General features: G+C 55.6%; 1 protein-coding gene across 1 annotated transcript; it reads left to right on the plus strand.

Annotated features, from left to right (window-relative positions):
- The first annotated feature begins 1,082 nt into the window (after window positions 1-1,082).
- Window positions 1,083-24,485, plus strand: GRK2 (G protein-coupled receptor kinase 2). The gene is made up of 21 exons (XM_036763546.1): window positions 1,083-1,304; window positions 16,285-16,361; window positions 18,063-18,136; window positions 18,444-18,545; window positions 18,744-18,818; window positions 19,040-19,101; window positions 19,742-19,793; window positions 20,247-20,338; window positions 20,437-20,536; window positions 20,623-20,701; window positions 20,787-20,917; window positions 21,196-21,290; window positions 21,406-21,513; window positions 22,146-22,212; window positions 22,800-22,900; window positions 23,026-23,092; window positions 23,202-23,297; window positions 23,426-23,588; window positions 23,681-23,817; window positions 23,916-24,029; window positions 24,255-24,485. Exons 1-21 carry the CDS (start codon window positions 1,192-1,194, stop codon window positions 24,417-24,419), a joined length of 2,070 nt encoding a protein of 689 aa, XP_036619441.1. The 5' UTR covers window positions 1,083-1,191; the 3' UTR covers window positions 24,420-24,485.
- The last annotated feature ends 336 nt before the right edge of the window (window positions 24,486-24,821 follow it).

Raw genomic sequence — 24,821 nt, forward strand, 5'->3', positions numbered from 1 at the left:
CAAGATAGGGAGATCCTGGGCCAAGCCCACTAACGGGTCAGGTCGGGGAGGGAAGTGGAGGGGGGGCCACACGAGGGCAAGCGCAGGCTTTCAATAGCCAAGGAACGTCTGCGAAGTGCCTACTATGTGCCAGGCAGGGCTAAGTTCCAGTGACACGGCTCAGACAGACAGCGTCAGGGTCTCGGAGCTTCGAAGTCAGAATGGGGGAGGTGTGTGTATCATGGAGGGTGAGGGGCAAGGGGGCGGGGGGAGTGAAAGCTGATTGACCCGGCCGCGGGGCAGGTGGACACTGGGCAGTGCGGACCAAGGTGGGAGATGCTGAGGGGCGAGGGTCCCTGAGAGGGGGGTGGGGTCTGGTGGCCAGCCCCTGACCTGTGGAGGGCATATCTGCAACCAGAAGGCACTCTGGAGACCCCGCCCCAACCCCACCCCGGGCATCATTGGACGAGCCTACGTGGGCGGGGCCAGGGCTCTGAAGAAGAGGTGTTCTGGGGGCGGGGCTTGCCTGAAGAGGGAGCTGGGGGGAGGGGCCAAGGCACTGTAGGGGGCGCTGCGGGGCAGGGCGCCATGCGGGGGGCGGAGGGCCGGGGCGGGGTTTAGCCTGTAGCGGGCGATGCGAGTCAGACCTATCTCTGTCGGTAGGGGGCGCAACTCCGGCTCTGCGCGCCCCCGCCCCTCCACAGCCGCCCCGGTGCGGACGCCGCGGACCCCGCCGGCAGGGGGCGCGGCGGCGCCCAGCGGGGGGCCGCGGCGGCGCACGACCTCGGCCGGCAGGGGGCGCAGCTCCTCCTCGGTGCGCTCCTTGGTCTTGGCGCGGGCCGGGCCCCCCCCCCCAAGTCGCCGCCCCCCCTCGCCCCGTGGCTGCTGCGGCGGCCGGGCCTGACGGGCGGCTGGTGCTCGGCTGCGCAGGCGGGGCCCGGGGCCGGAGCCGGAGCGGGGCCGGGGCAGCAGCCGGGGCCGCGGCGGGGCCGGAGCGGGAGCCGGAGGAGGCGGAGCAGCGGGCGCGGGCGTCATGGGGCGGCGCCGCCGCGTGTAGGCCGGGGCCGGGGCCGGGGCCGGGGCCGAGGCCGGGGCCGGGGAGGCCGGGCCGGGCCGCGGCGGGCTGAGGGCCTCGCCGTGCGGGGCGCGGAGGTCCACGAGCACCAGGGCGGCGGCGGCCAAGGCGGCCAGGGCGGCGAAGGGGGCTACAAGATGGCGGACCTGGAGGCCGTGCTGGCCGACGTGAGCTACCTGATGGCCATGGAGAAGAGCAAGGCCACGCCGGCCGCGCGGGCCAGCAAGAAGATCCTGCTGCCCGAGCCCAGGTGAGAGGCCCAGGCCCGGGCCCGGGCGCGCCCCGAAGCCCACCCCCCCGAAACCCTCCGCGCCGAAACCCGCCCAGAGATCTGCCCTGAGATCCCCCCCGAGACTGACCCTGCCCCAAACCCACCCAGAAACTGACCCTGCCTGAAACCTACCCTGACACCGACCCTTCCCCAAACCCACCTAATCTGAGGCTGACCCTGAAACTGATCCTCCCCGAAACCCACCCAGAAACTGACCCTGCCTGAAACCTACCCTGACACCGACCCTTCCCCAAACCCACCTAATCTGAGGCTGACCCTGAAACTGATCCTCCCCGAAACCCACTGAGCCTGACCTTGCCTGAAACTGACCCTGCCTTAAACCCACCCTACACAAAACCAACTCAGAAACCAACCCTGGAACTGACCCTGAAACTTCCACAGCCTGAAACTGAGCCTAACCTTAATTCCAGCCCCCAAGCTTAAGACTGATTCCTGCCCTAAACTTGGGACAACCCTCAGACCTCTCCCTCTCTCTCTCTCCCTCCATGACTGTCATCCTGAGCACCCCAGTGGCCTCAGCCCCCACTCTTGTTTCCTTCTCCTTGCCCTTCTTCATGCCGGCCACCCCTTCCACCACCCCGTACTGTCCATTCTGCGCTGCCCGGTGTATTACCAGTCCATGCTGACTCTCAGGCCTCATCCTTTACTCCTCTCACCTCCCCTGTGTCCACTTCAAACTTATTGCCTAGCAACCCTCACCCATTCTCAGCTCTGTATTTCACCCCATAGACTCACCTAACCCCCCACCTGCCCTTACAATCTGCTCTTTATGTCTCATCCCCTCCCACACAGTCTAACCCCGACACCCCCCCCCCCATGCTTACTCTCTCTGCTCGTCACCCTTTTTTCTCTTTCTCTACTATAACTGTTTGATTTCTCCTTCTTAGACCCCTCTCTTTAACCCACTCTCTACCCTTTTACTATCAGCATTTATTAAGAACTTACTCTGTGTTAGGCACTGTGATAAACATTGGTGATACAAAGACAAAAATAAAACCAGTTCCTGCCCTCAAGGAGCTTCCCTTCTAATCAGGAGAGTTTTCTGTTGGCCTGGCTCTGAGCGGCTTCAGTTTCCCCTGTCTTCCTTTGCTTCTCCTGCCCTCCTCAATCATACCAACTCAGGTCATTGACTAGGACTTTCTCCTAATTCCTGCTTCTACTTTCCCCACTAACCTTTGGTCAGAGATGGAATTTCAACCAGTACCTGTACTGAGGGATGACATTAAGGGGAGAAGGCACACATTTAGTGGCCTTCCCAAGGTATTTTCCACCATACCTTTGGAGTTGGGTTTGAGGAGGGTTTGTCTGTCTTTCAACCAGAGGTGAAAGCCCAAGAAAGGGGAATCTTTAGGGGATGGGGGTGAGGGCCCAGATGGGATGAGGGGATGGGATGTGGCCAATGTAAACATGATGGTTGTCTCCCTCAGCCCCCAGACTGCTGGAGGGAGAAACCCTTGCACTTGGGTGCCAGCAGGGAGTGTATAAATGCATTAGTGTGGACCCAGATGCCATCTGTTTGTTACACTTGGGAGAAACACCCATGACGTCAGGCCTTCCCATATACCTCCTCTGGTCTGGCTACCCAGGGGTACCTGGAAAGGCCCAAGGCCTGCCTCGCCCTCCCTCCTGGGCCATGTTTACAATAGGACAGCTATCGCCTGATAATTCCATGTAGCAGCTGGGACACAGGTGCCCGAGGGGTGATGGGTCCCTGCTGTCATTTGCAAACTGAGAGCTTGGCCTGGCCCTTTGAGAGCACATCCCAGATAATGGGGTGTCAGGCCCAGCGGGTTCCCTGGAGGGGGGTGTCCTGTGTGCACATGGCTTGTGCCTGGGTCAGGATTCTGAGGCATGAGCTCACTCTGGGTGTGACTGTGTTTTGCCTGGACCCTTGAGCAGGCTGGCTGGGTCAAAGCGAGAGTCGTGGGTGCCTGAGTCAGCCAGTGCTGAGCAGTGAGCCCCCGAGGCTGGCCCGTGGTGCCCGTCATTGTGCTGGGGTACGCTGTCCTCTGCTCTCAGGGCATCTCCACTCACTGGGTTTCAGATTGACTGAGCATGAGGGACAAGAGAGGGGAATTTGCCTGCTGCTCATAAAGGCCCTCCCTTGGGGGCCCCTTTCTTTTCTGATTCTGGCGATCAGATTTCTCAAAACAGGAACTGGGGCTTACTGTGAGCACGGGGCTGCCCAGGGAGCAAGGATGAGATGGGGCCCAGCAAGTTCAGAAATTGCCATGCTGGGGAAGGAGGAAGCTGGGGACCTGTAGCTGTGTTGAGTTGGGGAGCCCTCGACACGTGGAGTTCTCTGGGTGGGGATCCCAGGGGACCCAGGATCCACTGAGATCTGACTGGATGCTGCTCAGGTGTCAGGAGCCTGAGGGGCTGCTCGCTCCCCCTTCTGGCTTCCCTTCTCTGGGATGGGAATAAGCAAGGCCTCCTGCTATGGGAGAGCCTGGCTCTTGTCACCTGCATGGCCTTGGGCAAGTCACTTCCCTTAACTGTGTCTCAACTTCCTCCTCCTCTGTGAAATGAGGCAGGGCTTGATGGCCCCGTGTCCCGTCCAGCTTTAAAGCCATGCTCCTATTAATGTCTCCATTGAGATGATTGAGGCTCAGGGCATGTGGGATGATGGAGGCTGAGGCCACCGCTTCCCCTCCCTGGGCTTTGCCTTCCCCATTGGTACAAGGGGAGACTGGCCTTGAGGATCTTTGAGACCCAGTCCTGCTCTGGGCCTGGGATTCTGGGACAGTAACAACTTCTCCTGGATATTTCTTCTGTGCCTCTCATCTCATCTCATCCCTAAAACAGCCATGTGAGAGAGACAGACTAGTACTTTGGGAAATGCTTATCGATCGTCTTGCACCTGTTTTACAGATGAGAAAAACTAAGGCTCAGGGGAGCAAAGCCCCTCCCAGGAGCACACAGGTAGTGGCAGAGTTCCAGTCTCCTGCTCTTCCAGGGTTCAAGGCCCTTTCCATCAGATTCTCTGGCCTCCGGGGCTTGTGTAGCTGGCAGGCAGGGTTGTGTCCCCCATCCTGACAGCAAAGCTGGCTGTCCTCCTTTCTTCCCTTGGATGGGACAGCTTGCCCTGGGATCCCAGATCTCTGGGCCTGCCCTGAAACAGGGGCATAAGTGATGGAATCCTTTGCCCCGTCTTGGCATGGGTGGTTGTTGTTGTGTTTGTCTTTCGTTCTTGAAGAGGACCATGACATCAGGGAGATGATGACATGACTTTGATTTGAGTGAGGGAGGGCTGTACAAGGTCACCAGCCTCACTTTCTCCTTTAGAGCCATCTGGGTCCAGTGGCCTGATGTTCAACAGGATGACTGGAGATGACCCAGGATGCATTGGGAGACCCTGGCCCTTTCAGGCTAAGGCCTTTTCAGGTTCTCACTTTGAGTGAGGTAATGCCCATTCAGTGAATAGGCCTCTTTAAGAAGCCAAGCTGCATTCTCCCTGGTAGCTCCTTAGGCTCACACCTATGTACTAGGCAGGTACGAAGTGCTAGAGACATGGGCAGAAAGGCCGCTGGACAAGGAGGGGTCATGGATCCAGAGAGGTGCCTTCAGGAGGCAGAGGGAAAGGCCACAGGAAGGAGGTCTGCTCTCCATCCATTACTGTTGGATGGGGCCGAGGGAGTAGCTCAGATCGGAGCAGCCTGGCATCCCAGGGGCCTGGCAGAGGATCATCTCTGTCACCTGTCTCAGACTCTGGTGACCCAGCCAGCAGCTCCTCCTCTTCCTCAGGATCCTCAGCTTTCCCATTCTTGTCAGCAACCCCCTTAATTAGACCCCCCAGCTCTGGAGCTGAAGAGCCCTCGGGCTGCTGCTCCCTTCCCTTCCCTTCCCTTCCCTGCTGATGTTGATTGGGACGTTGTTCATGCCATTGGCCACGACGGGCAGAAGTCGGGGCCTTCTGTGGCCTTCCTTCATCTTGGGCACTTCCTGATCTCTCCTCCCATTTATTTCCTTCTTGCTGACCTTTTCTGTATTTCCTGTCCCTCTCTTCCCTCAATTGCTTCTCTCCTGCTAACTCTTCACTGCCTCCCAAACTAATGCCTCTCTCCTTTTTGGGGGAGGGGTCCCCTTGCCCCTGCTGGGGCATTTCCCAGCTTCACCCTCACCTCAGGCTCCTTCAGCAGAAGCCTAGATGTTTCCAGTCATTGCTTCTTCCCTGCCTGAGTCAGGAGCCCCTGGAACCTCCCTGGGAGGTTCTCCTTCCCACTGGGGGTGGCACTGGCGGGCCGTGAAGCCCTGTGGGGGGGTCCACTTGGTCGCTGGATGGGGGCTTTTCGTAGCCCATAGTTCTAGGAAGTTGGTGTCATGGCTCCCCCCCTGCAGGGAGTCGAGGATGCCTGGCAGGCTCCTGGGCTTCCAAGCCTGGCTGAAATCCTTGTCAGTTAGTGAACATTTATTAAATGCCTCCTGTGTACCAGGCACTTTGCTAGGCCCTGGGGTACGGAGACTAGGGAGAGTGCCTAGATTTGGGACTTTCCACATCAGATTTGATACCTTCTCTGCTGCTGCACAGAGAGGCTAAGCCACTTATCCAGGGTCACCCAGCCAACGTGTCCTGGGGAGAATGTGAACGGAAGCCCTTCAGTGTCCATTAGGCCACCCTGCCTCTTGGCACACCCAGAGCTGTACCCCAAACAAAAGCTGGGTGTTTGCCCCCCCAAACCTCACTGACAGGGCAGCTGGCCGCATTTGCCTCCCTCGTGATCTCCACGACGTGTTCTGCATCTGATCTTTCATTTCTCCCCTGGCCTCTTCTCCTTCTCCTCTCTCCACCCGGTGGCCCAAAGTGCCAAAGACCCCAGTGGCAGCAAATGTAGGCTCCTCTGTTTGCCAGCCTGGCCTGTTCAACCTTCTGCATCTTATGCTTTCGCCTTCCCTACGTCTTTCCTCCATACCTTTGCACCCCACACCTAGCGTGCTCTTGTCCTGTAGCTGTTGGTGCCTTCTCTTCCTAAGCATGACTTTGTGTCTATATATGTGTGTCTGTATTTATGTTTGTGCTGTCTTCCACATGAGAATATAGGCTCCCTGAGAGCAGGAACTCTCTTTCATTTTGGCTTTGTGGCCACAATGCTTGGCGCATGGAAGCACTTAATAAATGCTAGTTGGTTGGTTGAAGGAGGCTTGGAGGCCTGAGAGTTAGAGAAGAAGAGAGAGGGGATTCTCTCATGAAGGCAGTGCAGGGAACGATGGGGCGTGGAGGGCCCTGTTTGACTGGGAAGGAGAGGAGCGTGGGAAGAGGCTGCGCAGGCAGGTGGGGGCCTGCTGGTTGTGAAGGGCATTGTGTTTGGTCTAGAAGTACTAGGGAGCCCCGGGTGCTGAATGAGGGACACACCTGATGTGGTCAGAGCTGTGCTTCACTTGACCGAGGGCCTGTACTGGGGAAGGTTCCAGCAGGGCATCGCCTGGGAGGAGGCACTGCAGCCCCACAGCAGACGGGGTTCCCAGGGCAGTGGGGAGCAGCTGGTGCATCATCAGAGTCTTGCTTTCAAGACGTTGATTGGAACAGGAATTGCAAGACAGAGAAGGGCGAGGGCAGAGAAACAGAGGAGGGAGAGAGACAATGAGAGGAGAGAGAGGAGAGAGGGAGAAACAGACAGGAGAGAGAAGAGACACAGAGACAGAAGGGGGAGGGTACGAGAGGGGCAGAGAAACAGAGGAGGGAGAGAGGGAGAAACAGGAGAGAGAAGAGATACAGAGACAGAAGGGGGAGGAGACAAGAGGGACAGAGAAGGGAGAGAGACAGAGACAGAAAGGGGAGAAGACAGACAGAGGAGAAGGAGGGAGCAGAGGAGAGCAAGTGCTGCTTTGGTACAACAAGCCAGGCTCCATGTGAGGGGTCAGAGGCCCCAGAGAGAAGGGAAGGGGTGGGTGGGGGCAGTGGAAACAGCCTTGGACCAGAGTTCAGATCCCTGTGGTGCCGTGCCTCAGTTTCCCTCCCAGGAGTCTTTCAGGCCTGTCATCTCTCTCTAAGGAGGTTGGGTTGGGTGACGTGTATCAGTCCCTTTTTACTCCCTCTTTCAGGCTCTTTTTCCTTTTCTGTAAAACCGGGGCTTTTGGATGGCTTTTGGCAGCCCCCTCTCATTTTCTGCTTACTTGTCTCTAGATCTCTCAGGTCCCTTTTGGCTCTCAACCTCAGTTTCTGTATTTGTAAACTGAGGCCAGACCAGCTGGTTCTCCAGGCCTCATCTAGAAGAGGAGAGGTTTAAAGTGGGCAACCTTGAGTCTCCCCTTTCTCAGCCAGTGCTTCCCCATGGCTGACTCTGGGTGGCTGAGCAGGGAGACAGTTCTGGAGGCCAAGGCTACAGGTGGAGTGGGTATGGCTCTTGGCGGATCCAGGGCAGGCCACCAGGCCTCACTATGCCCTGGATGGGGAGGACACCAGCCCCACTGTGCCCTGGCATCTTGGTCTGCTGTAGCCAGGGAGAGGGCTGCCTTTCCTTCACTGTCCAGATAGATTGGCTACATTCGTGTGTTACTGTTCCTCTATTTTCAGCCCACGCTGCCCAAACATGAGATGAATGGGGTGCAGCTGAATTCTGAAGCCCTGATAATGGCACCTGTCTGGCTTTGATGCCTGAGGGTCTTTCACATAGTAAGGAATCGCCTCTTTCCACAAATGGAGTTTTCTCACATGAAAGTCCTAGTACAGCCCGGACCCAGGAAGCACAGCTCCCCAGGAGGGGCGTAGATTTGGAGGTGCATCTGGAAAATGAGATGCTTGGACGAGGTGATCCCCAAGGCCCCTTTTGCTCCAAACCCCCTCATCTCCAAAATAGGGATGACTGGGCTCCAGGGTGCTTGGGAGGCCTTAGAGGAGCATGGGGTCATCCTGGAGAAGGGGACAGAACAAGACAGTCTTCCCCGGAGTCTCAGGGATCATCTGACTGAGGCTCTATGCAGGGCTGGGGCCATTCTCCCTCCTTTCGCTTCCTGCCCAGCTGAGGAAGGCCCCTTGGGGATTCCTTCAGGGCCTCTTCAGTGCCTTGGGGCAGCAGATCATCGAGAAATATTAATAAGAGGCCCCAGAAGATGTGGCGCTGCTGAGGAGGCGGTGCCCAGGAACTCCCCAGCCTTCCACAAAGGAGCGCTTCCCAGGAGGGACCCTGGATGAAGGCAGCAGCTGTGAAGCTCCTTGGCCTTTCTCCAGCTCTTCAGGCAGAATCCCTTGAGGTAGAGAGTCACCCTGGATGGAAGAAGCCTGAAGGAGACTCAGGGAGCCTGGCCTGGAGGGCTGCTGGGAGCCGGCTGCCCCCCAGCCCAGTGGACATCAGAGCCAGGCACCATGGCACCCTGGGGCTTGCTGCACGTACTGAGCTGCAGTCTTCGGGAGGGGAATGGCAAATCATGAATTTGGATTCTTGCGCCCAAAGCTGAGAAGAGGGTCTGTTTGCTGCACTTTTACACCACAGCCAGCTCTCATCCTTTTAGGTCAGATGGCCAGAAACAATTAGGATACCGCCCCTTTATTTTCAGTTCCGAATTTTGTCCCTCCCCCTCCCCCACACCGAGAAGGAGAAGACAATTACAAATATGTATAATCATGCAAAACAAATTCCTACGTTAGCCATATCCAAAAAAAAAAGGAAAAGCATGTGTTCCTCTGTCATCTGAGTCCATCTGGACTCTCATCGGGAGGTGGATGGCATGTTCCTTCCTGAGTCCTTTGGGGTTGATCAGTTACTAGGCCTTTCAGAGCTTTGTGGTGTGTTGTGGACATTATCCTGGTTCTGCTCACTTCACTTTGTATCCGTTCATACACATTGTTGCAGGTTTTTCTGAACGCCTCCCCCTCATCGTTTCTCGTAGCACAATCGTCACCCGTCCCAATCTTGGACCATAGCTTGTTTAGCTATTCCCCAATCAATGAGCATCACCTCAGTTTCCAGTTTTTTGCCACCACAAAAAGGGCTGCCATAGATAGTGTTGTTCTTTGGTCTCTGGGGTATGGCCCTGGTAGTGGTATTGCTGGGACAAAGGGTGTGCGCGGTTTAATGGCTTTTTGGCCATGGTTCCAAATGTCGTTCCAGGATGGCTGGAGTCGTTCACAGCACCAACAGTGCATCAGTGTGCCTGCTTTCCTCTAGCTTCTCCAACATCTGTCATGCTCATTTGTCACCTTAGCCGATCTGATGGGTGTGAGGTAGTTCCTCAGAGTTGTTCTCATGTGCGTTTCTCTATCTATTAGTGATTTAAAACAGTAGTAGCAGATCTGATCCCTACTGTGGCATATTGACTTAGAAAACCAAATCATATTATTTATGTAGTATATTTTTATTTCTTTGTTAAGTGTTCCCCAGTTATGTTTTAATCTGTTTCCTGCCTCACTCAAGAGTTTTACTTATATGGCCATTGAGCTGCAAGTTCGACACCTCTGATTTAGAGCATTTTTTTAATATAGATATTGATTGTTGGCTTTCTTCTTCTGAAAACTATTCATGTCCTTGGATCATTTATCAATTAGAGAGTGACCCTTTTTCTTGGAAATTTGACTCAGTTCCTTTTACATCTTAGAAATGAGACCTTTTTCAGAGAAACTTGCTGTAAAGTTGTTTATTTCCCTCAAGTTTCCTGCTTTTCTTCTATTTTGGCTGCATTGGGTTTTTTGGTACAAAAACTTTTTAATTTTGTATAATCAAAATGATCCATTTTACCTCCTTCGAACCTCTTTCTTGAACCCTTTTCATAGATACAACAGGCAGCCTCTTACACACTGCTCTGATTTACTTATATCACTCTTTATGTCTAAATCATGCATCCATTTGGGGCTTATCTTGGTATATGATGGGAAAGGCTGGTCTATATAGTTTCTCCCAGACTGCTGCCCAGTTTTCCCAATAGTTTTTGTCAAATAGTGAGTTCTTGCTTCAGTGGCTGGGTTCTTTGAGTTTATCAGACACCAGGCTACTGTGCTCATTTGCTTCTGGGGCACCTCACCCATTCCATTGATCAACTTCTCCGTTTCTACTGAAGCAGACTGTTTTGATGACTACTAGGCCGCAGTATAGTTTGAGATCTGGTGGTGTCAGGCCCCCTTCCTTCCCATTTTAAAAAAGTTGGCTCATTTATTCTTGACCATTTGTTGCTTCAGATGAATTTTATGATTTTTTTTCTATCTCTGTAAAGTAATCCTTTGGCAGTTTGATTGGTGTGGCATTGAATAAGTAAATTAATTTATGCAGTGTCATTTTTATTATGTTGGCTTGGCCTATCCATGAGCAATGATTATTTCTCCAGTTACTTTATATCTGTCTTTATTTGTGTGAGGAGTGCTTTGTAATTGTGTTCGTCTTGTCCCTGTGTGTGTCTTGGCAGGTAGACCCCCAAATCTATTGTGCCATCTGCAGTTATTTTAAGTGGAATTTCTCTTTCTATCTCTTCCTGCTGGGTTTTGTTGGTAATGTGCAGAAATGCTGATGATTGATGTGGGTTTATTTTATGTGTCCTGCAATTTTACCAAAGTTGCTGATTGTTTCAGTCATTTTTTTAGTTGACTCTCTAGGGTTCTCTAAGTGAACCATCATATCATTTGCAAAAAGCGATAGGTTTGTTTTTTCCTCTTTGCTAATGTTCATTCCCTCCATTTTGTTTCTTGTCTTATTGCTATACATAGCATTTCTAGGACAGTTTTGAATAGTAATGGGAATAATGAAGATCCTTGCTTCACCCCTGATCTTACTGGGAAGGCTTCTAGCTTACCGGGGCCCCTTCTCAGTTGCCAGACCCTGAAGCCCTAAGCCCTACGGCCACCTGCTTCTGCAATAGGAAGGCCTTCTTTTCCTCTTTGAGACAGGGGACAGGAAGTGCTTGTTCTTCCTCTCCCTTCCCTCCCCTCCAACCCACAATGGTTCCCCTGCCCCCTCCTCCCCCAGTCACTTCAACCACACACTGGGCTGGGGAGAGAGGAAGTAGACTTTTCCCATCCAGGGCAGCGTTCTAAGCTCTGGGTAGTTCTTTCTGTGTCCTACAATTCTGGCAGGACAGACCCCACGGGGTCATTTAGAGCTGAAAGGTGCCTTGGGGATCATTTTATGGAAGGGGAGAAGTTTCATCCTGGGCTCTGGGGGGGGGGCTCCTGACCCTGCCTCTGTCCAGTGGTGCAGGGGCAAAAAATGACAAAGGCCCCTTCACTTGCCCTTTGAGAAGTCCTGCCCCAGCCTCCATTGGAAGGCCACCTGTCTCCTCACTAGAGGTGGTGGTAGCCGTTCTGCTGACAGGGCTGATGGGAGTTTTAACCAAATTAGTCTTTTCCCAGGTTGCCAAAGGGCCCCAGCATGCTTGGGTGTGGTGGTGATATGCCAGAATGTAGGTTAGACTGTGTGCTTTCTGGGGAATTTGTGGGGAAGGTCATTATTTCCTAAATCTTCTCTCTGTTTCACTGGTTTCACACCTCCCCTCCCCAGTATGTTTTTTCTTAATTTCATGTAAAACATTTTAAACATATTTTTTTTAACTTTGAGCTCTACATTGTCTCTCCCCCTCCCTTCCTGCCTCCCTTTCCCCTTCCTTAAGAAGGCAAGCAGTTTGCTATAGATTGTACATGCGCCATCATGCAAAGTGTTTCCATTCTTCCCCCTCCCCCCGCCTTGCATCAGATGTCCTCATACCCCAGAAGGGTATGGTGAAACATGGGGAAGTATCTGAAGCTGGGGGAAGGGCATAGGGAGGGCCCTCAGAGAGCCTTTCTAGGCAGCTCAGGCCCAGGAGCAGAAAGAAGAACAACTCTTGAATATCCAAGAAAGATTGGTTTAGGGGCCACCTTTAAAATGCTGGGATTCCTTAGGACCACTTAATCCCACCCTACCCCACCCCCCGCCCTAGTTCCTGCCCCCCACACTAAGAATTCAAGTGCCTACTGTGTGCCCCATACTGTTCTAGGTTCTAAGGGCACAAAGGTAAAAATGTCCCTGCCCTCAAGGAGTTTATTTTCTATCCAAGGAGACACAGTGTGGCTCAGTAGGCACCTACAGAGAAAGTAGCTGGCAGTGGGGACTGAGTCTGGAAAGAAGTTCAGGATTCCCAGAGGCTGAGGTGAGGAGGGATTGTATCAGACCTGGGCTTGTCTGGGCTGAAGAGCGGAGCGAGGAAGGGACTTCAGAGCTGGGCTGCAGGATGGGGGTGGGGCCATGTGAGTGGGCACCTGGTGCAGGACAGAGGCCAGGCTGAACCCTAGTGCCTTGAAGGATGGGGGAGCCCCTGACACAGTCAAGAGAGCCAAGAAGAGCATAGCTTGGGGGAAGACGGGGAGCTTAGAGAGGCCTGTGGGACACCTCATCTGACATGTCCAATAGGGTGTCAGCACTCTGGGACTGCAGCTCAGGAGAGGAACTGGTGTTGGAAGCATTGAATCCATGTGAATGGGTACCATCTCCAAGTGAGAAAGGGTGTAGAGAGGGGAAAGAGGAAGGCCCAGGGCAGAGCCTTGGGAGATACCCACAGGCAGGCCAGGAAACTGAGAAGGGGCAGCAGTGTTGTGAAGGCCCAGAGAAGAGGGAGGCTTTGCAAAGTAAAATGAGGGAGGGGGGATATAGGCATGTGGGGGCTGGGCCTTAGGCTAGGCCTCACGTAGGCCACCTCTACCTTCTCTCAGGCCTTGCTTGGCCAGGGCTCACAGCTCTTATGGTTTCCAAGTCTGGAAGAGAAATCGAGCAGTCCAGATTCAGCCACCTTTTATGAAGGCCTAACTGTGGTACCTGTAAAGCTCTGTGCTGAGGCAAGGGGTAGAGAAGGATGAAAGGTCACTCCATCCCTTCCTCAAATAGCTTCTAGTCTTGTACTGTGGGATCAGAAATATACATGAATACAGGTGATGCCCCGAGAAATCTGGGGAGGAAGAGACAGTGCCTGGCTTCTGGGCACAGGTGGAGGAGAGGGGAGTGTGGCCCACTGGGGGAAGAGAGTTTGTGACGGAGGAGACCGAGATCATTCCAAAGTTGCTCATTGAAAAAGTAATTTAAAAAAGAAAGAAAAAGCAAGGAAGGAGCTGGGTTGTGAATGCCTTAATCGGATCGTCCAAGCAATCGGACTGGATCTATGAAGGCAGAATTTATTAACGAGGGATGGGTAGTGAGAGGACTGGAGACGGAGTGTGGAGTGGGTGGGCTGGGCGTGCCAACATATAGCATGAGGCAGTGAGGTGGAAGGAGACTGGGGGGGAGTGCAGGGGAGAGCCAGGCTGGGAACAGACAGCCTCCCTGCTCCCCAACCCACGACCCTGCCCTGCTCGTAGACCCATTGCCTGGACTAGTCGGCTCTTCCCCCCCGTATCTCACTCCTTTCCAGTCCATCCATCACATGACTGTCTTTTAAACATTTTCTGCATTTGCCATGATAATACCTTCTTTCTCCCAAAGGGCTTTTTGTTGCTGCTGTTGCTGAGTTGTTCCAATCATGTCTAACTTTCCATGACCCCGTTTGGGGTTTTCTTGGCAGAGATAGTGGAGGGGTTTGCTACTTCCTTCTCCAGCTCATCTTACAGATGAGGAAACTGAGGCAGACAGGGTGAAGTGGCTTGTCCAGGGTCACACAACCAGGAAGTATCTGAGGCCGGATTTGAACTGAAGTCCTCCTGACATCTGGCCTGGGCTCTATCCATTGTGCCATTTGAGGCAGTGTTCCACTCCCCTGACCCTCCACTTCTGTAAAGAACATGTCTTCTCATATTACCTGTGAAGAAGTTTATGTGTCTGATCCTGGAGGTCACACCAAGCGTGACGTGTGTGGTTGGTAGGTCCTCAGCCCCTCCAGAGGTGATGGGAGCTGGGATCCAAGGACAGGAGGGATTCTGTGGTCTCCTTGCCAACCCCCCTCCTGCCAGGTGTCACCGTTGTGGGGGCTAGTGTTGGAGACCTTCTGGTTTCAGGGGTGAGGGCCAGGGCCCCCACCTTGGCAATGGCCGTCAGAGGGCCTTTGTGCTCACCAGAGCTTCTTCCTTCTGTTGCCTGTTGGGATCAGGATGGGGGTGGAGGAGGAGGAAAGGTCTGAGCTGGACTGTTAAGCTGTGACTCGCTATGTCTGGGCTGCCAACATGGCAGCCTTGGGATGAGAACCCAGGCTCCACGCTTTCCTTCTCTCTCAGCCTGCCCTTCCCTGTTGGCTGTAATCTCATGGGGTGATGCCATTTTCCAAGCTAAGGGTGATCATTTGAGGGACCTCGGGAAGGTGTGGCCAAGAGCTTTCTAGTTCTGGTGTTGGGGTGGCACTGGACTCCTCCTAGGTTTGTCCAGTGCAGCAGCTATCCCAGTTAAAAGAGTACAGCCATTCTAGTTTGGTGCCAACAATTGTTGTGTCCAAGGCACTGGGGAGAGGAGCATGGCTCTTGCCCTCAAGGTGCTTACAGTTTAGTCTGATGTGGTTGATTCTTAGAAGGCAAAGGGTTTGGAATTCTAGTCAAAGCCACCACAGGTAGAAACTGTCTCAGAGGAGCTTGGGATGGTGAGTGTAATGTTGGAGCTGTCCAAATGTGGAATGGTGAGGGCTTCAGCTTGCCTGGGGCTTGGGGTATCCTGCTCAAATTCCATCTCTGAGGCTCTGGAGCCCAGGGTATCCTCAGGCCCTCAGACCCACTCCTTAACTGACTGAAGGATGTCCTGCTGGTGGGGTCGCCTCCCACCCTCCATCAGCCCCCCAAGGCCTGCTGCTCCTTTTTTCCTCCCATGTCTTTTCTTCTCCATTCCTTACTTTCTATCCCCACTGGTCCCTGACTCATGTTCTGCCTCATGCCCAGTCGACTGCAATGATTGGATTCTCAGCCGTCGTGTTCTTCCCTGACCCACGTCAGTGTTTAGTGCTGTCCAGGACCTCCGTAAAAGGGACTCACCTTAGCTTTTGGTACTGACTCCCCTCTGCTTTCTGCGTGGCTGAGCCCGACTCTCAAAAAGGTCCCCTGCATCATCTTTGTGAAGGCTTCTCTGAGTCTGCCATCGCCCAGAGCTCTCTAGCTGGGTGCCACTGCCATGGAGTTTGGAATTCGCCTCTGCTCCCTGAGGGGCACAGGCAGGGGCTTCCATTGGCCAGGCCCCCAGACGTGCTCGATCTGGGCCGTGTGCCTTGAACTCCCTCCCCCGGGCCAGCCAGGCCAGGGCTTTGCCCCCAGCAGTCACCCAGCCAGTCTGGGGAAGGAACTGGCTCCAGATCCTTCACCCACCTCCCCATCACCACCACTACCAAGGCCTTCCCCTCCACAATGACCTTCCGTCAGCTCTGTATGTGTCTGAATGTACTGCACTGTTTCTATGTGGTCTCCCCCATGAGAATGCAGACTCCCCAGGGAAACGACTGTGTTTTTGCCATTGTAGAATCCAGTGCCTTGTACGTAGTAGATTTATTTGGAATTGGGTAAGAGCCGGGTTCTAATCCTCCCTCTAGCCCCTCCTAACTGGATCACCTTGGGCAACTTACTAAACCTTTTTACCTTAGCTTTCTTGCCCGTAAAATGGAGTTAATAATGTGTACAGTACCTACTTCACAGGGTTGTCAGTCAGCAAGCATTTATTAAGCGCCACTGTATGCCTGGTGCCACGCCCTGGAGATACAGAGAAGGGCAAAAGCACAGTCCCTGTTCTTGAACTCATGTTCTCATGGGAGAGTGTCGTCAGTTAGCTGACATTATTCACCTCCTGAGTGCCAGGTGCTATGCCAAGGGCTAGGGATACAAAAAGAGGCAAAAACAGGGCGTAGTCTCCTGGAAAATTGTTTGGAGGATCAATGAACAATACACACAACTCATCTGCCAGTCTTCCTGTACTGTTGTCACGTCCATTCTTCTCCTGTGGGCCTCGGAGGGGGCCTTTGGTGTATTTGGCTGTGCTAGGGTGGAGGGGGAGCTGATGCCCTTGCCCCTACCCAGCCAGCCTCCCAGCAGGCGGGCAGGGGGCTGCCAGCTGCCCCTTTGTAGGCTGCTATCTCCCCTGTGTCCCGACAGCATCCGAAGCGTCATGCAGAAGTATCTCGAAGACCGAGGGGAGGTGACCTTTGAGAAGATTTTCTCTCAGAAGCTTGGTGAGTGAGGGTGTGTGGCAGGAGGGGGGTGCTATTAGCCTGGCTCTTGGTTCCCCCCCCAGTAGCCACAGTGGCCCTGTTGAGGCCTTGTGTCCCGTGGGCTCCAAGAGCAGCTGGGATTCTGTCTGCAGAGCCCAGCCTGGCCCAGGGAACCCTGCTGGGACAGGCCTTGGGGCTGCCTCTCTGCTGGCGGCTGGGAAGTTCCTCCTTTGGGGTTTTTGTTTTTCTGAGTTGCAGCTTCCCCTTGGCCAAGGCTGCAGATGTGCTAAGGCCCGTTGGTGGGACTGACAGGAAGGGGTGGGGCCCTTCCTGTGGAGGGGGCCCAGGCTGCTGGCTGCTGATGGCCGCTGCTGGCCAGCTGTTCTGCTTCTCCATTAGGCTCCCTGCTCCTGCTGCCTTGTCTCCGGCCTTTAAGGCCTGTCCCGTCATTGTAGGCAGGGGCCACGGATTGCTTGAGATCTGGAGGGCCTCCTCCCCCAGCTCCCGAGACCTATCCCCAGACCTGACCCTCCCAGACAACTTTGACTGAGTCTCTCCTTCCCTCCCTGCCACTCCCTGGGAACAGATGGAGTAGAGTCCAGGAGAACCAGCCGGCACCTGTGCCCCTTCCATGGTGGTGGGGTTCATCTCGACCTGATGTTATAGACAGTTGGGAGTCTCAAAAAGGGGAGCGTGGGTAGTGCTTGTCTTCCTTGAAGAGTCTGGTCAGCAGTGGCCAATGGACAGGAGGTAGAAGTCGGGACCGATGGCAGAGGTCAAGGAATCCTTGGCCCTAGCCATGCCTGGGCCAGCCTCCCTTGAGGCACGCTCCTCAGGGAGAATGATTGTTCCCTCTGCCTCTGAGCCAGGGAAGCTGAAGCGAGCCCTAGTGAGGTGGCAGGGGGGTGGACCAGGGCAAGAGCCGAGGGAGACGAGGACCCGAGGCCATGTTCTGGCTGCCCAGCCCTGGGCTTCAGTTCCCTTCTCAGCTTCCTTCACCCTCTGTCCCTCATTCCCTTCCCAAGTGCTTGTGGCTGGCTTCGGGGGGCCCCCCAGCCTCCCCTTCCAGCCCACGGTGGCTGGCAGAGAGGGCCACAAGGCTGGTTTCCAGGTGAAGGGCCCCTCCAGCATGTCCATGGGATGGGGGTAGGGAGTAGGGGTGGTAAGAACGGCGTGGATGGTTTCATGGGCTGGTACCAGGAATAGACTTGGATCTGGCCCTGTTCTCCACTGGGGTCCTGTCTGTGGGCCTCGGTTTACTCATCTGAAAGTAGGAGAGTTCAGCTAGAAGGCCTTCTCCGATCTGTGACTCACACACACACCCCTCACACGTAGCCCCATACCACACGTACCACACACATGGACATACCTCACATGCGCACACACACATTTCATATATACCACATGCATTACACACTCACACATACACCATGCACATACCTCATATATACTATACATACGACATGCGCACACACACACACACAGTTCATATATACCACATACGTTATACACTCACACCATGCACGTATGCATACCTCACACTTATACCATACACACACACACACACACACACACAGTTCATATATACCTCACACATTACACACTCACACTCACCATGCACATATACATACCTTACACATATGCCCCCCCATACACACACCCCTGACTCCCAGTAGGTGGAGAATCTTTCTCACCTGTGCCTTTTCTTACCTGTACTCTCAGGTTACCTGCTCTTCAGAGACTTCTGCCTGAACCACACGGAGGAGGCCAAGCCGCTAGTGGAATTCTATGATGAGGTAGGTGGGAGCCTGACCCCAGCAGACAGCCAATTCCTCCTTTTTGCCAGACCTTTGAGGTTGGAGGTGGGGTCCTTGCTGTGTCAGACAGTGCCTCCTGGACCTCTTGGATGCTGACCTGCCTGCTGTGTTCATTCCACCTGGCAGAAAGCCTTCCCCATGATACATGGGAGGCTGTGGCCACTGATGAGTTCAGACCCCAAAGAACAATACGGATATCAGTGTCAAAGAAAGTCACAGAGGGAATTTTGCATGGGCTGATGTTGGAGCAGGGACCCCCTATGACTCTGGGGGATTTGTTGGTCAGATCAAGAAATATGAGAAGTTAGACTCCGAGGAGGATCGTGCCATCAAAAGCCGGGAGATCTTTGATTCATACATCATGAAGGAGCTGCTGTCCTGCTCACATGTGAGTGCCCAGCCAACCTCTTGACCCTCTACCACACGCTTGCAATGGCTTGGCGGGAGAAAGCTCTTTGTTGCCTTCGGCCAGGCCGACCCAGAATCTCTCCTCACTGGGAAGGGGTGGGCTTTGAGCTGGAGGAAGGGAGGGGGGCCAGGCCTCTCTCAGACTCAAAACTGACGGTCACCCATCTCCCTTTCTTAGCCTTTCTCAAAGAGTGCCACTGAGCATGTACAGAGTCGGCTCCTAAAGAAGCAGGTACCCCCTGACCTGTTCCAGGTAGGTCCTGTATGTTCTCTCCCCCCTCTCCCACCCCTCTCCTGCTTGTCCATCAGGTTGGTTCATATCCTTTTACACAGTGTGGTTAGAGGTGGGCAGTCCCAGGCTGAGCCTTAGATAGATACCACCCTGCCACACCCCAGCAAGTATCTTGGGTGGCCTTAAGGCCTGGGGCTTGGGTCCCATCATGAGGCCCTAAGTCTTGGGGCCTTTTTCTTTAGCCATACATTGAGGAGATCTGCCAGAGACTTCGGGACGATGTGTTCCACAAATTCATTGAGAGGTAAGTTTGAAGGTTGAAAGGGGAGAAGACAGAGGGAATGGTAGGAGTCTAGGAGAGGGCAGGAAGAGAAGGAAAGACTGGGCGGAGATCAGAGCCTGGGCAGCAGAGAGTGAGTGCCTGGGCCTCTGGGGGCCCCCTGGAGGTAGGCAGTGTGGCTTCCTCTTGTCTGAGTTTTGCCAGATCTGCCCAGGCACTTCTATGGCTGGGAGGCTTGTATTCATGACAAGCCTGTGAGCCCTTCAGACCTTAGGAGGAAGCCACGGCGTCCAGCATGTCTTCACTGGGCTGTGCTCAGGCCACAGTCATTGACAGGCTAGTGGTCACAGGCCTGGGTTATATAAATGAGAATGAAGAAAGGCAGCTGAGTCCCTTCACCCTTGCCCCCTCCCCAGGATGCCTCTGGGCAGCAGACACCGCAGAAAAGGGTTGGCCCCCTACCTGTTAGCTATACCAACCGGGGCCCAGGAACCATGCCGGCCCTGCCACCCTGGCCCGCCATGTCTCCCTGCTGAGACGAGAGGCCGCCTTCTCTTGCCAGGAGGGCTGGATCCTTTTCTCCCCTGTGCGGGGCAGTGGGAGGTAGACCAGGCTGGGCCAGCAGCCGGGCTCACTGTGGCCATGGCCACCCTCTCTGTTTCAGTGAGAAGTTCACTCGGTTTTGCCAGTGGAAGAATGTGGAGCTTAACATCCATGTGAGTAGGTGCTGAGAGCCAGAAGCCTGTGGTCATGCGTGCCTCGTGGGCCTTTTTCACGGGTCATGGGATCCTAGCTCTAGAGCTGCAAGGGGTCAAGCCAACCCCCTCATTTCACAGATGAGGGCACTGAGACCCAGAGAAAAGAAAGGGACTTGGCCAAGGTCAGACAGGTAGTTCTTGTCAGAGGCAGGATTGGAACTCATGTCTTCTGTCTCCAGAGCCATTGCCTAGAGCCCAGGGGTACCCGTTGCTCTTGTCCTTCCATTGGGAGGAGACAGGGTTCTAGCCTGGCTCTGGCAGTCCCAGGAGAGCAAAGGGAAGAAAGAGACGCCAGACAGAATGTCGGGGGTGTAGACCCCTTGGCCTCCAGGGTGTTGGCACTTCAACTGGTGGGGGGCACAGGGCCCCATGGGCTACACTCACTGCGGCCCTGCTCCCCCATTCTGTCAGCTGACCATGAACGACTTCAGCGTGCACCGAATCATTGGCCGAGGCGGCTTTGGGGAGGTCTACGGCTGCCGGAAAGCCGACACAGGCAAGATGTAAGTGCACGGACTGACTGGCGTGCAGCTGGGAGAGGGGAGAGGGGGGAGGTGCCTCTGACTCTGGTCCAGCTTGACCGGGCCCCTCCACCTCCCAGGTACGCCATGAAGTGTCTGGATAAGAAGCGCATCAAGATGAAGCAAGGGGAGACGCTGGCCCTGAACGAGCGGATCATGCTGTCCCTTGTCAGCACTGGGGTGAGCTGGGCTCGGGCTGGGCCCTCCCCGGACCCTTTGTCTCGGGGCCGAGAGGCCACCTCTCACCCTCTTCTCTGCCTCCCCAGGACTGCCCCTTCATTGTCTGCATGTCCTATGCGTTCCACACTCCAGACAAGCTCAGTTTTATCCTGGACCTCATGAATGGTGAGCCTTCCCTCCCAGGGCCTCCCCTTGGGCCTGACTGCCTGGGCCCCAGGCTCCAGCCTCTCTGTGTTCTGGCCTTCCCTAGGCGGGGACCTGCACTACCATCTGTCCCAGCACGGAGTCTTCTCGGAGTCAGACATGCGCTTCTACGCCGCCGAGATCATCCTGGGCCTGGAGCACATGCACAGTCGATTCGTGGTTTACCGAGACTTGAAGGTGGGGGGAGCCCTTCCACCCCACATGCCCCCCACCCCATGTGACCATGGCAGGCTCCCTTCCCTTCCTCCTCCTCCCTGTCCAAGCCAGCACTGTCCCTCTCGTCCCGGCTACCTCAGCGTGAGCTTCTGGTGCTCCTAAGCCTCTCACTTGGCCCCCACCAATGACCTTGGCATGCGGGCATCAGCCCTGGCCCATGTTTCTCCCGGCACCCCAGCCCCCTTCCTGGTTTCCTGCTGCCCAGCCCATCAAAAGTTATGTGTGTGTCCCACCTACAGCCCGCTAACATTCTGTTGGATGAGTTTGGTCATGTGCGCATTTCGGACCTGGGCCTGGCTTGTGACTTCTCCAAGAAGAAGCCTCATGCCAGCGTGTGAGTATGGGGCCCCCTCCACACCCCAGGCTCCACCCCCAGGCTGTGGCTGGGCCCCTCCTCCCCTTCCTCCAGCCCAGCCTGGGCTCTCACACTGGGTCCTGTGTCCCCCCAGGGGCACCCATGGCTACATGGCGCCCGAGGTCCTGCAGAAGGGGGTGGCCTATGACAGCAGTGCTGACTGGTTCTCTCTGGGCTGCATGCTCTTCAAACTACTGAGAGGGTAAGTGGTCAGCGAGGAAGAGGCCATGGTCCCCTGGGTCCTGCCTCTGCCCCCGACTGTACTGTGGGACCTGCGATCCTCCAGAGCAGTCTGGGAGCCAAGGGAAAAAAGCTGGGAGGAGTAGGCAAGGAGGGTGGCCTCCAGCTTCTCTGCCTCCATGTCCTGAGGCAAATGTGGCCTTGGGGTTCATAGGATCATTGACTCTGAGAACAGGAAGGGACCCTCAGGCCATGTGTGACCTGAGATCCTCCTGGGTAGTCTGGGAGCCAGAGAGAACAACTAGGAGGAAGCAGCAGTGGGGAAGGCCACCAGTCTCCTGCCTCTGTGTCCTGGGGCCCCCCAGCTGAGGCAGGGAGCAGACGTGGCCTTGGAGTTCATGGAAGGGACCCACCTGCTAGTTCTACAGATGGAGGAGCCGAGGCTCAAGGGCACGGTGGCCAGGACAGTGCTAGGTTCAGGTCCTGGCTCTCTGTGGGAAAGGCCCAGGAATCTGTCACTGACTGGAGCTGCAGCTGCCTCGGGGAGATGGGGTGGGGGGGCCTGCTGGCCTAGAGGGTAGAGGGATGGACAGATGTGGGGAGGGATGCAGTAGCCTGCTAACCTGAGTGTGGCTGGCCACCTTCCCTGTCCAGGCACAGCCCCTTCCGCCAGCACAAGACCAAGGACAAACATGAGATCGACCGCATGACACTAACGATGGTGAGTGCAGGAAGGGTGGGCGAGAGGCTGTGCATCCCTGGGGGTGGCGAGTGGCTGTCTCTGTGACCCTCGAAGGAGTCTGAGCCCGGAGCCCCGACGGGGCGGCGGTGTCTCTGTGGGCCAGGCTGGGTCGCCGTGCCAGGTTCCAGGCTGAGCCCCTTCCCACTGTTCAGGCCACAGTCCTGTGGCCCCCAGTTGTCCCTGCTCTCCCACTCAACTGCCAAAGAAGATGGAAAGATGCCTGTTTGATTAGGGCCCTGGGGTTTGATTTCCCAGTGTTCCTGGTCACTTAGTCATAGCACATTTACTGAGCATCTCCTGTGTGCCAGGGCCTGGTTTGGGCCCTGGGGACACAGAGAGACAACCTCTTCACACACATTAGCGCAGACAGAATAAGTGCCCAATCATTTGGGGAAGGTCAGCCCCATAGAGACCTTCCTGGGGTCCTATGGGCCACAGCGGCTGAGCCAGGCCCTGGGGGTGTGCCCTGTACAGCTGTGCCTGGGCATCCTGCAAAGGCACCGGAGGGACCATGGGGGCTGATCTGTTGAGGACCCCCTTGGCCTCCTGCCCCTCTTTCCTTGCAGGCTGTGGAGCTGCCAGAGTCCTTTTCACCAGAATTACGCTCCCTTCTGGAAGGGCTGCTTCAGAGGGATGTCAACCGGAGGCTGGGCTGCCTTGGTCGAGGGTAAGTGAGTGCGCTGGGCTTCCTCTGCTCTGCTGGGGCAGGGGCTAGCGCCTGGAGACAGAAGAGAGGCGTCAAAGGGGCAGAGTTCTAAAGGTCCTCCCACCTCTTCCCCTAATCACCAATAGGGCTCAGGAGGTGAAGGAGGACCCTTTCTTTAAGAGCGTGGACTGGCAAATGGTTTTACTGCAGAAGGTAAAGGCTGGGGATGGGCAGGGGCTGGGGACGGGCAGGGGCTGAGCACTCCAGTGGGAATGGCTGGGTGTCCCAGCCCACCCTGCACAGCCTGGTCTCCTTGTGACAGTACCCACCTCCCCTGATCCCACCACGAGGCGAAGTGAATGCTGCTGACGCCTTCGATATCGGCTCTTTTGATGAGGAGGACACAAAAGGAATCAAGGTATGAGATTGGCCTGGAGGCGCCAAGCTCAGGGACACCTCAGCCACTGCCTCCTTAGGGAGCCAGTGAACGTGCCTGTATGGAGCCGACGTGAGCCTGTGACGTGTGATCTGCCCTTTCTCATGTAGCTGCTGGACAGTGACCAGGAGCTCTATCGAAACTTCCCCCTCACGATCTCCGAGCGGTGGCAGCAAGAAGTGGCTGAGACGGTCTTTGACACGGTAAACTCTGAGACTGACCGGCTAGAGGCCCGAAAGAAAGCCAAGAACAAGCAGCTGGGTCATGAAGATGGTGAGTCCCTGCCCCACCCCCAGGCCCCCCAACCTGGGGAGACTGGTCCAGGGGTACCGGCTCTGCCACCCCTCCCTCTCTCACACCCCTAGATTACGCCCTTGGCAAAGACTGCATCATGCACGGCTACATGTCCAAGATGGGCAATCCCTTCCTCACCCAGTGGCAGCGGCGTTACTTCTACCTGTTTCCCAATCGGCTTGAGTGGCGGGCCGAGGGCGAGGCGCCGGTAAGGAAGGAGGAGGGCCGGGCAGAGTCGGGCTGGCTGCAGTCCTCTGTGCCCCCCTGCCCACCAGCCTCACCGTTCCCTCTCCGGGGCCTCTGCAGCAGAGCCTTCTGACCATGGAGGAGATTCAGTCTGTGGAAGAGACCCAGATCAAAGAGAGGAAGTGCATCCTGCTCAAGATCCGAGGTGGCAAACAGTTCATCCTCCAGTGTGATGTGAGTTGGGGAAGGGGCCAGGCCAAGGGGCTGGCGTTGGACAGCCTGCCTGGACTGACTTGGCCTCCTGGCCTGGTTCTGAGCCCAAAGGAATGGGGAGGGGGCGGTGCATTCCTGTGGCTCCACAGACCACACAAAGCAGGGGTTGGGCTTGGGACAAGATGCTTGCATGGGGGTCTCCCTGCCTTGGGCACCCTCGCTGACTCGGGTTGGGGTGGGGAGCAGAGCGACCCGGAGCTGGCTCAGTGGAAGAAGGAGCTGCGGGATGCCTGCCGAGAGGCGCAGCAGCTGGTGCAGCGGGTCCCCAAGATGAAGAATAAGCCTCGATCGCCCGTGGTGGAGCTGAGCAAGATGCCGCTGACGCAGCGGGGCAGCGCCAATGGCCTCTGACCCCTGCCCCGCCTGGCCACCTGCCCCAGCCCAACCTTTTATAAACCTCTAATTTATTTTGTGGAATTTTTATTATTGTTTTCCCGCCAAGCGGAAAAGGTTTTATTTTATAATTATTGTGATTTCCTGTGGCCCTGCCTGGCCCTGTGGAAGGGGTCTGCTTGTCCCCACACCTCCTCTTACCAAGGCCATCTGGTACCACTGCTCTGACTTCATCCCTGGGACCGTGAGGTGGCCGTTTCTGTGACTTTCTAGCAGGGACCAGGCAGGGTTTGATCTGGAGAAAGGCCTTACCCCCTTTCCTGGAGAGGGAGAAGACAGCCCAGCTCTCCCCCGTCCCGTCCCCCACGGACAGGCCTCTTTTCCTGTGGAGTGGACAAGGCCATATGCTCTCAGATGCCA

Source organism: Trichosurus vulpecula, chromosome 6 (genome assembly GCF_011100635.1).
Source record: "Trichosurus vulpecula isolate mTriVul1 chromosome 6, mTriVul1.pri, whole genome shotgun sequence".
NCBI lineage: Eukaryota > Metazoa > Chordata > Mammalia > Diprotodontia > Phalangeridae > Trichosurus > Trichosurus vulpecula.